The sequence below is a fragment of the Chlamydotis macqueenii genome, chromosome 1 (assembly GCF_036417535.1).
Source record: "Chlamydotis macqueenii isolate bChlMac1 chromosome 1, bChlMac1.mat, whole genome shotgun sequence".
NCBI lineage: Eukaryota > Metazoa > Chordata > Aves > Otidiformes > Otididae > Chlamydotis > Chlamydotis macqueenii.
Window position 1 is genome coordinate 39,642,804 of NC_141556.1, and position 17,806 is coordinate 39,660,609.

General features: G+C 41.1%; 1 protein-coding gene across 1 annotated transcript in view; it reads left to right on the plus strand.

The window, feature by feature from the left end:
• The first annotated feature begins 11,680 nt into the window (after nucleotides 1-11,680).
• The window catches only part of LGR5 (leucine rich repeat containing G protein-coupled receptor 5), an 89,878-nt gene continuing 83,752 nt past the window's right edge, over nucleotides 11,681-17,806 (plus strand). The window contains exon 1 of the mRNA XM_086749312.1: nucleotides 11,681-12,141. Within this exon, the coding sequence (XP_086605438.1) occupies nucleotides 11,924-12,141 (218 nt within the window). The 5' untranslated portion in view covers nucleotides 11,681-11,923. The remainder of the gene's footprint in view (nucleotides 12,142-17,806) is intronic.

Here is a 17,806-nt window from a genome sequence, read left to right on the forward strand (position 1 = left end):
CCTTTTTTTTACAGTTCCCCTTAACTGCAATCATAACACAGGCACAAACAAACTTTTCATCTGACATGTTCATGGCAGGATGATGGGAACCTGTTGTGGCAAGTGGATCTCACAATTTTTTCACATATAATTCAAACTCATCAGGAAAAAAAAACAAACTCCATATCCACCCATGACCTGAAGAACTGAGAAAATCACACTGGACACTGGAGTGAGGGAAGAGAAGGAAGTATTCACAAAGGCTAGGTTTAGCCTTCGAAGACCAGAATTGCTAGGCTACTTTCATTGTTGATAGAAGGAGATAAGCTGTGCTGGGGGAAAAAAAATCAAGAATGCCTAGATTATGGTTTCTGCTCTGAACCATCTTCTAAAGAAGCCACTCTCTCTTGTGAATATTGTATGTTTCCCTGCTTTCCTCTGGCACTGTAAACTCCTCTTCCATATAACCTCTGTACTGCTGTTCAGAACTCTGGGGAAGGATGGAGAGTTCACAATCATCCACTCTCACTCTCCCAGGCAGTATACTGCCCCATGTGTCAAGCAGCTCTGTTGTAACAGCTGGTCACAACGCAGAAAGTTAAAAACATGTCCTTATTTTCCTATAACCTGTGCAGCCTCATTGTACAACCATGTCAGAGACTATCACCTGAACCCTCAGTCTAAGAGACAGTGTCCAAGATTCCTTCTGAAATGAGCTGTGTGTGGTTTTCCACAGCTTAATTAATAGCTATTAGCTGGTACAGGGGACATGCACCCCTATTCCTGAATGCCTGAGGACCTCCGTAATCCACAGCCTTGTACCTTGCACCTGTATTTCTCCTCTTGCAAAGGTCTGCTGATATGCAAAGAGTTAAAGGGCAGAAAGTAGAAACAGGCCCCTCTCTTTACAGAGGTAGAATGCCATTTTCTACCTTGGAATATAAAAGGCCTTTCAAGATGAACATGGGGTTAAAGACTATATTATACAAGCTAATTTTTATAAGTTTAACATTTCTCTCACATTCAGGACAGAAACCAAGAAGAACATATGCTGGAAGGAACTTAGAGAGGTTATCCAGTTCAACCTCCAGTCCAACGCAGAACCAAACTCAGTTCAGGTTGCTCAAGGCGTTATCCAGTTGAGATCCGAAAACAAATCAAAGAATATTGAAATAAATTGTGCCCCAGAGTCTTGGGATGGCTAAGTGAGAGATGGGATTTTAGGTTTTTGAGCTTTACACAGGAGTCAGGACTGGTTAAACTGCATCCTCACGTCTCGACTCCCCCCATTTCTTTTAGTATCTGAAACCACAGAAAGTAAAAACTTGTTTCTGCCTTGTATTTTCTTCTCTGGTCTGTCTGATGCTTTTTTTACCACAGAACTATTATTATTTCAAAGTGTCTGGGCATTTCAAATGCAAGTTTTATATTACTGTTGTCTTTTTAAAGGCTAGATTAAATCTATTTTAATAGCCGCTTGATTGTCTTTTTGCCTCAAAGTGTGAAATTGTTTAAAATAAGCTGCAGCTCGTGTCTTCTCAACTCTATTCTCTGGAGCATCTGCTGACTGTCGTGGGGAAGGGCTCAGAGCAGCACCAGCAGCCAGCAGAGGGAGCCCATGCTTTTAGCTTGGTCTCGCCTTACTGAACCCGGTGAGCCATGTAAAAAGGCAGCATTAAGCGTACGGCTTCCGTACAGATAAATCCAAGTGTTGACAAGAGACGGTAGCCAAGTCACTTTTTAATTCAAGCAGAAGTACCTCTCGCTTGTGTGTGCGTGCTTTTGGCAAAACAATAAATAAAATCCACGCCTTCCAGTAATAAGCAGTGAAACCATTATTTGGTGTGAATACATAAATGCATGGGAATCCATTCAACTTCTTCACAGATCAACTTGTAGATACGTTTGGAATCTTTTAATTAACCCTTGGCCTCATATGCCTTTTTGTCTGTCACTGCTTCTTCAAAAGTCAAAATAATGTCTTCATCTATTACTTTATCTTCTCCACTTCAACCACTGTTTTAGATTCCAGCCTTGCAAACAAGTACATACACTTATTTTGTCCATATGAAGAGTCTGAAAGAAGTTGTGCAGTGTACAACAAATGAAATATATACCTGTGAGTTTTCCAAAGAGTAGCTTGTCCTTTTAATGTCTTACTGAAATCCAATTGTTTGGGGTTGACTTTTTTTTTCAAATAACTCTGTCATAACTCATGTTAATTACTCTTTGTGTGAAAGCATTAATAAAAGGAACCATATTTTTAGTACGACAGGTATGTTTTTACAGAAATTTCTCTAAGCAGTTGCAATTCACCTGAAAACAATTCTAGAGTTGTCGGGTTTTACTCTAGCAAGGTACTGAGATAGAAATGGGAAGAATAGTCTTGCATGCTAAACACATTGAAACTACAAAAGCCACTATTATTTGGACAGACCAGAGTAAATAATAAGCTGTATTTGAGAAAGATCTGTACACCTGATAATACACTTTCTTTGTGTGTATCAATCCACAGCAATATTAAGAGTTGAAATAACTTAGTCTCACTATATTACTCTGAACTTCTACACCTCAGAATGATTTAATGATATAATTAACTTAATATTGAAATTTACATTGTCCCTCGGATATATATTCTCAATAAAGAAAAAGTAAGGGTTCTTACAGCATGGAAAAAGGTTCTCAAAAAATGCAGTGGGAAAAACTTTGCTAAGGTACTGCTGGACAGCTATAAAACTGGAGGAAATTCTAAACATCAAAGCTCCAAAGTAAAATATACCATAAGTAATGTTCCTTGATCACCACAGTAAATCTGAAGTTAGGATTTCAAAATCGCTTACGTAGTCTAACTTTTCAAAACGTTCTTAAGTTGTTCTCAATTTGTAATTAAGTTGTCCAAAGCTAGGACAGCAGAAACTACCAGTCCCTCAAAATTAGCAGTTACGTTTTGAAAAGTAAAAAAATAGAAATACACCATTCCGAAGATTTATGGACACCACGGTAAAGAGTAGTATCTGATTTGACTCCAATTCACTTGTGAATAATATGCTTCTGCCCTAAAAAAAAATAAGTTTAATACAATGCTAATGTATATACATAACATAATGCATAACCTGACAATTTATGCTAAAACTCTGATGCTGTACGGGAGGGGCAGACTTTGCTCTCTGTCACAAATGGGTAAAGCTGCAAGTCGTTGAGAGGACAGAAGTCTGAAGCAAAATAAGAGAACAGCTGAATTCTGCATGGCCACCTACGAGCAACACAACATCCCTTACAAAGTCTTCTCTCCCCAAATCATTTTGATTGTGTTAAGGATACTGCCTAAAATCATCAGCCAACAGGCCTGACACTTGTGACATTTCTATAGTAACATTTTCTAAAATTCCACATTAACCATTATTATTCTTAAGTGCATTAAGCGCATACCTGTTCTACACATGAAGATGTGATCCCTAAAAAGGAAAACCTATAACGAAAATTGAAATGAAAATGAAAAAGTACATATACATTGCTTTTGACTTGGTCCTTTTGAAACCCATTCCAAGTGGTCAAATCTAGAAGTAATTATTTTTCAATACAATGCATTGCTTTCTCCTTTTGTCATTTTCTTTCTCCTTGTATATTTTAAATTCCATCTTTTTTTACCATAGTTCAGAGAAATACTTCAGAGAAAAAATAAACTTGACCAAATGCTGCTTTCTATACCACTGCTACTTCCAACAGATTCCAAGTGGCGTTAGACCAAAATGATTAGTACTGATTTCCTTTCAACCTCCTGTTTCACCTGTCTCAGGGGCTCATACCTTGAGCCAAATGCAGTCCCAAAAACACACATGAACAGAATATACTAAGTCTGGGCTTTTCATATTAGTCCTTGTTTGCCAAAATTTCCTCTCTCCTTCATATAACTTCTCAGGGCTCTGCTCTGCTGTAGCAGCAACTCTAACCATAATCAATGCAAGGATACTTTTGCGTAGCAACCTTAACTATCCACAAATACATAAAATAATTAATATAGGTGCTTTGAACCACCTTCTGGAGGAGTCTATTACTCTTAATCAGCTTCAGAGAGATGCCTGGGAGATTAAATTTGGGTGGTATGAACACTGTCTCCTCATCTCCTACTGTCTCCATTAATTACTAAAGAAAAGTAGCCAAACCCTCAGAGGCTTGAATTATTAACAGAAATAAATACATTGGCTTCCGTGAAACTGTATTAATTTTGTATTGCTGAGGATCTTGCTTTTTCAGCTACTACAACAACATCAACCTTAGTCTGGATTTAAAAGAGTTCAACAGATTTGAACCAGGTCTATAAACTATAAATTTGAATTTCTTTTAGATATTATTTTAAAAAGAAAGTCCTGCAGCAACCATGTGTTTGGAAATTTCAGTGCTAATGACAATGATTGGAGGGATATTCAAACCATCCAGCACAGGCAACTGTATTGGCCTTGTAAGAGTCTCTAAGGTTCCCTGTGTGATCTCAGTGGACAGAGGTAACAGTTCTCTCAGCTCAAAGTCAGGGGCCAGCAAGTGCCTTCTGGAGGTACCTCTTTGTCTTCAACGATGACAGAGGAAGCTAAATGATGCAACACCCTCCTTCTCATTTTTGTAAAGATGTTACATGTCATGGGTCTATGCTGACACTCTGTCAAGCTGGGGTTTATAAATATAAAACTCTTTCAACTAAGTTGCTTGCCTCAAAGGCAGACATCCCAAAATAAATGTGCCTGCCCTGAAGTCAGCTAACAAGCCTTGCCAAGGAACAGAAGAGCAACTCAGTGCATGTTACAAACATGTTAATGTTATATAAGGCCCTGATTCTGACATTCAGTCCAGAAATATATCTCTGTATCTTTCAAAAACACTTAACGCAAATACATAGCAATTCACAGACTGTTAACACTATCAGGGGCAGTGTTTGTAGAAGAAAGGGCATAGAAACTTCAGAGTTGTACATTTCAACTGGCTGAGTTTACTGCAGGTACCAAGACTTCTTACTCCTTTCTCTTGCAAATTTTTTGTGGGCCACCTTCCCTCCTCTTCTCTGTAAAGACCTCCCTGTCATTCCCCTGCTCTAAACCTCCAATTAGTTCTGAGTGTCCTCAGTGTTCTGTTTTTCTCAAATACAAGGGCTCCTCCAACTCACACACTCCCATCTTCCTATAAACATCTGTGCTGCAATCATTTTTCCTCCCCTTGCTCCATGCTCCCCTGCATAAGACTCCTTCTTTGTTCAATTCCTTGGCAGCTGTAGGCATACAATCTTCCTTTTCCTTCCTGCTGGTTGTTCTGTCCAAATTCTCAACCAGTTCCCTTCCTCTACCCTTCCCCCACAGCAGGGGCCCTTCATGATTGCCAGCCATGCAGAAGAAGTGGCATTTGTTGCGCATTCATGTAAGCATCCATGTAAGGGACTTGGTCACTGGCAGGCTCCGGTGGAGGCTTCGTGCATGTGTTGAAGATCACAGACCTACATTTTTCTCTTTCCCTCTCGTTGTGTCAGTTTGCATTACTACAGATCGGACTGCATCAACTTCAGAGTCAACAGAGGTGGGTAATGTACCCTGCCAGTTCATCACCATGGTACGAAGTGACGATGAAACATGTGAGCCACAGAAACATGCACACTTCAACAGCTGTTCTGATTAAGTACATACTAAAAAGCTTTATTGGTTAATTTTGCAGTGGGCAATATGCAAATAGTTTTTAAAACTTTCTTTAAAAATGAAGTCCTATAAGGTACTTCCTGTTTGATTTGTCCAAAGTCCTAGTCTAGAATAGGAAAAGCACTGGTATCACAATGATAGATGTTTGAAATGTTTACTCATTAATGAAAAATTCTTGACTTCCCTCTCTCCAAAGACATCTGCTTTTTCTGTGCTTACACCTCAAGAAGCCACATACACAGAGATAGAAGTAAAAATACAGACTTGTTCCTCCTTCAAGAGAGGAATTTACAGGAAAACAAGGTATTACACCACATCTAAAGCCTTCCTACAATTTGTCACAATCAGGTGCTTCTTTCTTACATACATTTCTTCCTTTTGCATGGCTACTGATCTCAAAATGACTAAAACAATTACACCCACCACAAAAAAAAAAAAGAAGAAAAAAACACATTATTGTGACCTCCTTCAAACAACTACAAAACAATGTAATCACTTATTATACAGTATCATGCAAACACACTTCAAAAACCACAGAACCTCAGGGTGTTTGCCACACAGACACACTGAGAGAAGGATTAAAAGAATTGGACAGAATTTCTATATGAGCTGCTAAATTAAGAAATGACTCTATGCATGCACATGGTATGTATCAACTCTTGTCTTTTACCCAGAGAAGAATGCAGATCACCACAGCACGTAGAATACTCAGAAATACATCGTGCTTCACCAGGCACACACAAATTCAAAGGTTTTATGTTTTACAAGTGTTAAGGAAAAAAAAAACCAAACAAACTCTGCAACCCTCTATGAACTGGAGTTAACTTCCTCACATATGTGGAGGTATTGACCATGGGAGTGCTGAACTTCTGTTGCACTAAGTGAACAGTATTTTGGAGACCTGGAGTACTGTGTCCAGTTCCGGAACTCCAAACATAAGAAGAACATGGACCAGTTGGAGCAAGTCCAGAGGAGGGTCACGAAAATGATCACAGGCCTGGAGCACCTCTCCTGTGAGGACAGGCTGAGAGAGTTGGGGCTGTTCAGCCTGGAGAAGAAGAGGCTCCGGGGAGACCTGATAGTGGTCTTCCAGTACCTCAAGGGGGCCTACAAGAAACATGGGGAGAGGCTGTTCAGTAGGGCCTGTTGCGATAGGACAAGGGGTAATGGTCTTAAAATAGAGGGGGGTAGATTTAGATTGGATATTAGGAAAAATTTTTTTACAATGCGAGTTGTAGAACACTGGAACAGGTTGCCCAGAGAGGTGGTGGAAGCCTCATCCCTGGAAACGTTCAAGGCCAGGCTGGATGAGGCTCTGAGCAATCTCATCTAGTCGGAGATGTCCCTGCCTCTTGCAGAGGGACTAGCTGACCTTTGAAGGTCCCTTCCAACTCTAACCATTCTATGATTCTATGATTCTATGATAATGGTTTTAAAACAGAGGGAGGTAGATTTAGATTAGATATTAGGAAAAAAAATTTTACCATGAGGGTTGTAGCACACTGGAACAGATTGCCCAGAGAGGTGGTGGATGTCCCATCCCTGGAAATGTTCAAGGCCAGGTTGGATGAGGCTCTGAGCAACCTGATCTAGTCGGGGATGTCCCTGCTCCTTGCAGGGGGGTTGGACTATATGACCTTTGAAGGTCCCTTCCAACCCTAACCATTCTATGATTCTATGACCTCCCTTGAAGTCCCACTGACAAGCACTACAGAATGTAACACTTGCTGGACTTAATACTGTGCTATATTGCACAGTAATGCATTTCTAAATGTTTGGCTCTGACACCTGCTTTTATATGGAATATGTAGCTATTGATTACTTTTGTGGGGTGAGAAAGCAGAGTCCCAAGACTGTGCAATTCAGGAAACAGTTAAAGGGATTCATCCATCACAACATATCCTTCCAAAATTCACATCCTTCTTTCAGTCTTTTCTAAGAAACATTCTAGCCCATTTGCCATTTGGCTTCAAACGTACTATGTGTTTTTCTGTGCATGTAAACCCAGAACAAATCAGTTCAGAGACTTGTTGCAACGATTTACTGACTATCAGAAGGCACAGTTACGACCACAATATAAACACCTGACTAGAGGAAGGCTACAGTCGATTTGACCAGCCTTGCTGCCACCCTCCCACATGTCACAGTTCTTAAGAGACTGTATCGTAGCTGTTGATATGATTCTCCAGGGCTACAAGTGAGACAGGCTTTGAATGAGCAGTTAGACATAGCTTGAGAAAAAAAAAAAAAAGATGGATCAGACAAAAAGAAAGCTCTTGTCTCTTTTCAAATATTAGTTGTTCTGATAAAAGGTATACTCCTCATCTAATACCTTACCATTCTTCATGGACAAGTCAACTGTCACTGTATGAACTGTAACAGTCTTAACACTGTTATTCTATTTTTGTCCCTTTTTCCTATTAGCAACTTGACTACTGAAGAATATTTCACGTGAACCCAAGTAAATCTTACTGACAAATGTTTGACCTTGGTCCTGCCATCAAACTAACTACAGAACAGTTGAGGGAAGAGTGCAGCTAGGTGGCAGTGTGCCAAAAAAAAGAATCAATATAAAAAGACGACTTCTAAAGATACTGTCCTGGTTTCAGCAGGGATGGAGTTAAATTTTCCTCTCAGTAGCCGGTGCATGACATGGTGTGCCTTAAATAGCATCAAAACCTGGACAAAACCATGTAAAACTGAAATGGTGCTATCCACCTTGGTCTGAAGAACACGGCGTGGCTTAACAAAGTGATGTAAATACATGCATTAGCTTAAGATCCACAGTGAAACATGATAGATACATGATGCAAATGAATGTATACTGATAGGTAAATATGGAATCAAAAGAACACAGTATATAAGCAGCCTTCTGCTCTATGTATAAAAACTCTACATAGTGAAAAACCTTAAAAGACATGCACCATTCTCCAGGGCTAGCCAGAACAAAAGGACAGGTGTCCTGCCAAGAGGAAAGGATCCTTCTGCACAGATCACTGGGTAGTTGCAGTACTACTGCTCTACAGTAGCACAGCCCAAGGGATAGTGGAGCTTCACACTTGCCTGATGAACCCCGTCAGTGTAATGACTTCAACACATCCAATGAAGAATTTATTTCCCCAAAGGGCAAAAAAAGAAATCCCACCCTGCACAAGATTCTTATTTTCTTCACAGCCTAACCATATGGCTGCCTTCTAGGAACTTACTCTTCATCCATACATAGGAAAGGGAAAAACAAGCTACATTCAACTGTAAACTATCCTTCACTGCTGTACTTTCCACTTTGGCACTTGCTTTAATATTTAAGCACTACCTGCTACGTTTGCTAGTGCAGGATTTGTTAACATTTCTGGTTTAAACTCCATTTTGGCTGGGACAAATGATCATTTCAGGATTCAGCACAAATTCCTATTGTTAAATACTTTTAAATCAATTAATCCAGTTTAAGCTTACAAAACAGAAACAGCAGTGAATATTTTGGATACTTGATTTTCTTTTTACAGTCCTGTATTTTAAAAACAGCTTTCACATCTATTATACTTTAAGTAACGATCTAAAAGATGCATGCAAAATATATATCCGCTGTGCATTCTTGACATGCAAATTGGTACGCTTTTGTGTGCTAAGAGCACATAACACAACACATCATTTGTATTATTCATATGTAACATTCCATGACGATATCTTTCATACTGATACCTTAGGGTGGAGGGTCATCACATTATATACCACATTCAGAAGACCACATTCAGACATTTTTTGCCTGACTATCAGGAAGAGATTCTAGAGAGCACTCTGCTGAGATGCCTAAGGGGTTTAGTCACTACCTTGATGAAAAGCGAAGACCACTGATGGTTGTACCATGGATGTTACTCCAAGTGACCAGGACATTATGCTGAGACATCAGAACCTGCAGGAAATCTTACAGTCCCAATGGCCTTTTGGAACAGTAACAGCACCTCCCAGAATCGTTACCAAACTGACAGATGTTTTTCCTTTTCTCTTTATGGAGAACCAGAGACCTATAAGAAACATGAAAAGGAAATAACTGTACAGTCTAATTTAAATGTACAAAGGGAGGAATTATCCATATCCATTCCTATCAAATCCTTCTTTTAATCTTCAAGATACTCTTCTTTCAAAAAATCTTTAGGTAAAACTGAGTACAAGTACATTAAGTATTTGAAAGAAAGCCACTATGTATTCACACAAAATAAACAACACTCAAAGAAAGATTTTTACAGTGAAACTCTCACTACTAATTAATCTATGTGTGTCTAACTTCAGATATCTTGCGCAACCTGAAAAATCCTCAACAGAAAATGAACAAACAGTATAACTTTGCTTTCTAGAACAAACAAAATACGCGTGCAATGGCCTCAGGTTATATAAATACTATTTCACTACAGTTATGAAAAATATTTACTTATTTGTTAACTACAACTATTCCGATGTGTTCTGACAGCACATGTTAAGGACTCTAATATCAGGCGGTACAGATGCCTAACAGAAACTATTTCACCCTTGAAGACAGTGAAGTATTCACAATTTATCAAATCATTAGCATGTACCTGTTCAGCGTAGTGCAAAACTTGTTAAAAACCATGAAATTCACTGATGAAAGTACTGGTGCTTCTCAGTGATACTAGACACAGCTAAGTCAGAGGGCTTGGGAGTGAACAGGTCTCCTGGACAGATAACATGGTACATAATGAAAACTCCACTTTCCACAGAATTTTTCTCCTCAGGTATTTCTTCTGGACAATCTATATTTTCAACCATTGTTTTTATTAGCTTAGGATAAGGTGATGCTTGGGGAAAAGCTTCCCAGCTGCCCCGTAGGCCTAGATTTATAAAACATTCTGGCCTGTCTAACCAGCTAGACAGCAGATTCCTTTTTTATTATTTTAAATAAAGCACTTGAGCTCCAGTGCAACATCCTTCTGCAGCTCAGATTACATCAAATAATGGATCAGAGGTGGGAATAGGTATTATAAACTGAATAGAATATAAAAGCATGTATTTTGCCAGCCTTTTCATCAGGCTGTGATTCCAGACTTAATCGTAGATTCAAAGACAGTGTAGCAGAAAACCTTTAACTAATGCTCCCCAACACACAGCAAGTAGCCTGGACAACCACCAGTCTAAACAGGAATTGGGCTGGCACTAGGTTATTAAACTGGTAGCTAGACTCAAGTCTGGGGCTTGTGGTCATAGAATCACAGGACCATAAAATCATAAGACTAGTTTGGGTTGGGAGGGACCTGTAAAGGTCATATAGTCCAACCCCCCTGCAAGGAGCAGGGACATCTCCAACCACGTCAGGTTGCTCAGTGCCCCATCCAACCTGGCCTTGAGTGTTTCCAGGGATGGGGCATCCACCACCTCTCTGGGCAACCTGTTCCAGTGTTCCACCACCCTCATTGTAAAAAATGTCTTCCTTATATAAGGTCTGAATCTGCCTCCTTCTACTTTTAAACCATTACCCCTCATTCTATCACAACAGGTCCTGCTAAAAAGTTTCTCCCGTCCTTCCTGTAAGCCCCCTTTAAGTATTGAAAAGCCCCAATAAGGTGTCCCTGGAGAGGCCAACGGCGTTCGTCCTGAAAACTCATTTGGGGGTGGGGGGGGGTTAAAAACAAAATCTCCATCCTCACCTTTCCCTCATCAACGGCTTTGACACACCTAGTCACAGAAGAGCAGCGCGTTTCTCCCACTACCCCAAACCCCCAGACTCCCCACCCCGCTAACCCCGCTGCCTCAGGACCGTACCCTCTCCGCGCCAACCGACGCCGCGCGACACCCGCCCCACGCGCTGCCCAACCGCCGCCCCCCGCCGCCTTCCAGAAACGTCCACCCCGCGCGCCCCTGCCCTGAGGGGAGGTTCCCGCCCACAGGCGAGCCCCGAGGCGCGGCGGCCGCGGGGCCTGGCGGGCGGGGAGGCGGGAGTGCCCCCCCCCCCCCCCGCCGCCTCCCCGCCCTCCCGCCTGCCGGGCCCCACGGCCGCCCCCGCCCGCCCCGTTCGTACGGCGGCGCGGGCAGGGCCCGCCGCTCTACGGCGGGCAAGGCTGGGGCGGCGTCAGCGGGCGCGCGGTGCCGGCTCCAGGGCTTTAAAGCAGCGTGTAAGCTGAGATGCTACCACAGACAGCGGCGGCGGCGGCGGCCGCAGCAGCTTCCCCCAGCCCAGACGGGCGCCCGCCTTTCTCCCCCGCCGCCCCGCCGGGCATGAGAGCGGCCGCCCCGCGGCTTTAGGTGACCCCCTGTGCTCCATGGCGACGTCCCGCTCTGCCCGCGTCCTCCTTTTTCTACTCCTCCTCCTCTTCTGCCTGCCAGGGCTGCGGCGGGGGGCGCGGGGCGGCGGGCAGCGCCCGCGGGGCTGCCCGGCTCCGTGCCGCTGCGAGCAGGAGGGTATGCTCGTCCGTGCCGACTGCTCCGACCTGGGGCTCACGGCCATGCCCGCCAACCTCAGCGTCTTCACCTCCTACCTGTAAGTGCGGGCGGCCCGCTCGGGCGAAGGCGGGGTGGGGGGGGCGGTGTGGAGCGGGAGGGGAGCACCGGCGGCCGCCCCGGCAGCAGCGGAGCGGCCCCGGGCCGGTGGAGGTAGGAGGTGTGGGGGTCGCTGCGTTGCCGTGGCGCTGCCCGTGGAAAAAAAAAAAAAAACACACCCGACTTCAAATAAGTTTCTAATCGCTTTTTAATCAGCGGGCGGGTTGTAAAGCGTTTATAGGTGTCTCGCTATCTCGCTGCCCGGTCCGGCGCCTGGAGGATGGCTGTGTGATGTGCCGTGTAGAGGGTAATTAAAAGCGGTTGCAACAGCAGAAACTCGATTAGATCTGCGGGGACGTTATCTTCACCTTTGCTTCCCGGGACAGGGCTTTGAACTGCGGTTGCTGCTGATTTAATCTTTAACAGATCATCCCCTCGGGTTGAGGAAAGGCAATAAATACAGCCAGCTCCCAGGAGGAGGGCAGCGCTCCGCGGGCCGGTGCCGTGCCTCCGCGACGGGCAGGTGTCTGTGCCCCGAACCGGAGCCCTCCCTCTGCCTCAAAGCACCCGCCTTACGGGGCATCCCCGCCGGGCCGGGCTGCCGTCCTCGGAAACTCCTCCGCCTCTCGGGCTCCCTGGGTTACAGCGTGTAGAGACAGGGACGGCGAGGACGGAGAAGCTTTGTAATCACAAAAAAAAAAAAAAAAAAAACACCTCTCCCGAAACGGTGTGGAAACTTTTTTTCTTTGTTTCCTTCCTTTTGGCGGAAGGGTCATCATTTAGCCTTTCTTGGTTTTGCGTGTTGAAAGTGTTGGTGCTCTAAAAGTGTTATTTTAGTGCTGCTCTTACTGATTTCACACAGTTCTCTGAGGTTGCATGTGCAGGAGCTTGTTAATTTAATACGTATCCTCCATACCCAGCGTACAGTGTGTCCGTTTTTGAATGTGTTTGTCCATCTGTATATTTTGACATGCTGTTGACATGCTTGCTACTATGGTTACTGTAAAGATGCTTTTGCAGTATTGTATGTCTGGGACACTAAAGTAATAATTCTCAACTCACTTCTCTGTTAATACTGTACTTCAAAGGACATAAAACATACGTTGCATCTGAGAAAGTAGATGAAACTAAACTAGAAATGGCCTAAGAGAAGTATAAACATGACAATATAGACAAGGTAGAAATGAAGTGCAGCTAGTAAAATCTAGGTACTAAGTATATGCCAGGAGAGAGCTTTAAGTTTAGTGAAAACAGCATTGATTTTAAAAGCAGATGTGCAGCTGAAAGACTTTTATAAACATTACACATGTAAATACTGTTCTGAAATTCGACTTAATAAGATCAGTTTTAGCTTATTTTATCACAAACATTTCAAAATCAAAGCTATTAGTAATGTTAAGAGGCAGGAGTCAGCATTACTGAATGACCATTTACAGCAGAGCAGAAGAACTTTGGCTATAGGTAACAGTCTTTGGAGGGGAACACATACAAAATCTGCTACTGGTTTAAAAAGTAGCAGATCAGGATTTTGGGTATACTCAAAACACAATGTTTTCTGGTGCTTTGGAAGGTCATAAGCAGAGAGATAGATAATGAAAGTATACTTAAGCTGTACATACACTGTGTCAAGTAGATGCCCTAAATTCATAGTTGCTTGGAGGAATGCTAAAACTGGAAAAACTTCAGAGAACCCCGTATTTAACTGTTTCATGAAGGAAAATAGTACATAAATATGCATGATGATGTCAAAATACCACTGCTGTGTGCTGCTGCTGTTGGAAAGATATATACCTCCAGTAATCTGCTTCTCAGTAGGACTGTGATCCGGTCTGCACTTTTGTTTTTAAATCCTCTTGTCCTTTGACAGGGGAATGTCTTTCTCCAGTCAAGATTTCTGTGCTGTTCAGTAGCCGACATCCTAAAGTTAAAAAAAAAACAAAAAAACAAAAAAACAACCTGTGGGACAGGCAGACTTTTAAATGACCAAGGCTGCAAACAGGCAGTATAACAGTATAAAAAACTGATTCATACACACAGGCAGCTACACTTACTCTTTTCCAAATTTACCAGGCTGTTATCCTTGGATTGATTAATTATTGCCTAATTATGCAGAATTGTAGCTCCCGCTCTTCCATAAAGAACTGTCAAGTCTCATTTTCTGTAGATGGCTAAGCAATGGCAAATTTTAAAACATGCCTGCTTGTTATAGAGATGTTTGCCTGCCTGAGCTTGGTAGTGGCCAACCAGATGCTCTGTGATTTTTATTTTTTTTCAATTTTTTCCCCAGAAAACCAGAAATGTCTTTTTGCGCTGTGAAAATTTTTACTTCAGATCAAAGCAGGAGATTAAAACTACATACTCACATTAATTCTCCTTCCAGCAAAAAAAAAGCCCATCTTCTCCAGTTGATTCTTTTCTTGCACAGCAGACATAACTGGCCAAAAACAGTCTGTGGTACTACCTTCTGTTAAGTTCGGGCTTCCGAAGTTTTTTTTTTCTAAATTTCTGCTATTTTTATTTTATCTAGACACTTGCATAGGAAAAAAAAAAAGTAAATGTCTTCTTGGTGTGCACTGGAAGTTGTGTGAAAAGTTGAAATACTGAGGCCATTAAGGTTTGTTTTATGCTGGGACAGATGTGTACAGAGCATGATATATTATGGTGACTGAATTTTGCATGTTTTTATGATGGTGTTCTTGCAGCAGAGCTAAATGTAGTCTACAGATGGACCTGCTACACATTTCTGCATTCTCATTTATATTCCCAGGCAGCAATTCTTGCCTCCAATCAAAAATCTTTTTACTTATGATTATGTGTCTACTGCCATGAACTGTTAGACTTTTTAAGGAGAATCCAGGTGCTTCTTTCAATTTCTTTTTCTTCATTAACTTTTAGGCTAAATAATGTATTCAATGTATTTAATGCAATTCCTGTTGACATAAATGTAAGTTCCATGTGCTGATGAAGAGCAGCACTGAGTCTCTGTTTCAAATTAAGAACATGTCACTTTCCTATCAGTACCCAATGAAAAGAAGAAGCCAGGATCTACAAGCCTTTTGCACATTGGACCCTCATTAATTCTCAAACCAAACCTGAGAGTTAGTGAAATATCATTACCATTTACTGTGATGTGGAAAACTGGGACGAAGAAGGGCTTGCTCAAAGTTAGAGGTAAAGTTTATGACAAAGCCAATCATTAAAGCCAGAATGCCTTATCCTAACTCCATTCTTCAACCACGAGCTCACTCTACTTTTTCTAAGTAATTACTCATTAAAATTGTGTGAAATCTGGCAAGTCCTGTTCAAGAATACTTAGCTTGATGAGTATTAAAAAAATAATCTGTTTTCGCATCTCATGTGATGACAATATAGAAGATAGCTCTTAAATGTTTTGAAGATCTCTATTATGTGCCTGGATAGCACAGAAAAACAAATTGATTATAAATGCCAAGGCTATCTGACAGTTCAGATGCTATGTTCTTTGTGATCAAAACCTCTCAGTGATGAACTTAGTGGAATATTGCACCATATGGCATGTTGCCTTTTACATTATCGTTTACTCAATGAGTTATTTTGGGATACATATTATTTGCAATAAAATGTTTACTTTTGAGTACATTGTAAATATTCGTAGTAACATTTGGGAAAATTTGATTAATATATTTTTTTCATTCTTCATAGAAATAATTGATTAAGAAAAATTATTTTTCAAAACTATTTTAACATTGGTATTATTACAGTAAAACCTACAAAGAAGAAATCAATGTAGGTTACAAGGTTCCTAACATATTAGTCTTCAAAGAAATTTTAGCCATCTGCTTTATTCATTGCCATAATATTGTATTTGATGATAAATATTCCTGTAGAGCACAGTCAAAACTCTATAGAATATCTGAAAGTGTTTAAATCTACTAAACAGAAAAAAAAAATTACAAGGAATCTGAGAGAAAAAAAATATTTACTTTTTGAAGGTGTAAAAAGTATGTTCCCAGAAATTGACTACACTTCTGAAATAAGAAAGATAGTTGTTTCTGTGTCAGGAAGACCCAAAAACATTAAGACCAACACTTTGGGGTAAACTTGCGCTATTTTAGTCATTCTGATCTCACGGTGCAAACTCAGGTCTTGTCTATATCTTCATCCAAGGTATCTTGGGAACGACTATAGCTTTTTTTGAAGAGATCAAACAGCAAGGTATCTTCTTACGAAGAAGTAAGCTTTATAAAGTCTCTTACAACTTCCCGATCCCTTGACAAGATTTCGGTGTTAGGTAGTTAGTAAACTGTCTACCTTTTCTTAGAAAGTGCTTCTTTACATAGCTACAATCTTTATAAACCATTTTTGCACCTTTCTAGTTGAAATAAATGATTGCCATGTGGTTTCAGTTAATAATCTGAATTTTGTCTCAGTTGAGGATGAAGGTGAATCCAGGTTCTGTATTTAGAATTTAGTGTTAAATCCCCCTTTTGAAAAGAAAACAGAGCATTTCCTCTCTAGTCATGGCAGTAGTAGGTATGCAAAGGTAAAATGTATGCATAGATAAATTAGAGCTGAAGAAGTAACAAACTATGTAAAGTTCATGTTTGCCAGTTTTCAAGGGATTTGCTTTACATTTCCAAACATAATGTGTCTACTTGAAGTTAGTTTCTTTGTGAAAAATTTGGATTAAAAATGTATTTAAGAAGAGAATGCAGTGCTAAAAATAACTCCTTACGCTGTTTGCTAAAAAGCCTTGTGTTGCTCAGAAGGGGGGAAAAAAGGGTACTCACACGCTACCTCTCTCATTTGTAGCATTTGCTCTGTGGAAACACTGTGTAAATTGACAGGGAAAAGGAAGCTGTCTTTAAGATGGTAGAATATAAGGAGCTGGCAGGGTGAAGGCACCTTCAATTTGGTTTGGTATCTGAAGTGCATAGGACAATTGGCTGGGCAGAGGAAGTCTAACTCCAGCTGAGAATGCGTGCACTGGGCTGACCTTCCCAGTCAGCATGCCAGCAGAGATTAGACTTTCCTCAAGTGCTCCCTTGTTAACCCAGTCTTTTCTCCGATGTCGTTTGTCTTTCAAATGCTTAAAATTGCTACCAATTTTGCAGCAGTCCAGATCGCTTTATTGTATTCTGTTTGTTGGCCAAGATAATATTTTGTCTGCATGCACTGCTTTCTTAATTCTCTATTGGTTATTTAAATGGTCTTGATTAATACAATTTATGGTATTTTCCCTGACTTCCTTCCTTGAACTGTCCAGCGGATCTGATACTTTTCCCAGTAAGAATTATGGTAAATAAGGTGTGGTTCCTTTGGCTCTAAGAAAACTGTCTGAGGGCAGAACATGATGTGGTGTTTTTGACATACCAAAACAGCTTTAGACTTTAGTTAGAAGAAAATACCGTAATGTCTTTAAAAAGAATGGGATGTAATCAAAGCATGCTTACTTCTCAGAGATTTAGCAATTCATATGGCAGATCCTTATGCTACATGCTCTGTACTGTTTACTGAGAAGACCTGAGAAACTTCTGTACAATTTTATTGATCAGATGTGAGAAATGTATTGCCTGGAGAATTAGAAAAGAAATAAGTGCAGTTGGGGAGGAGGGCCTGAAATGATGTTAAGGTTAAATGAAAAGCGCACAAAACTAAGACAATGAACAGCTTTGAATAGTCAAAGC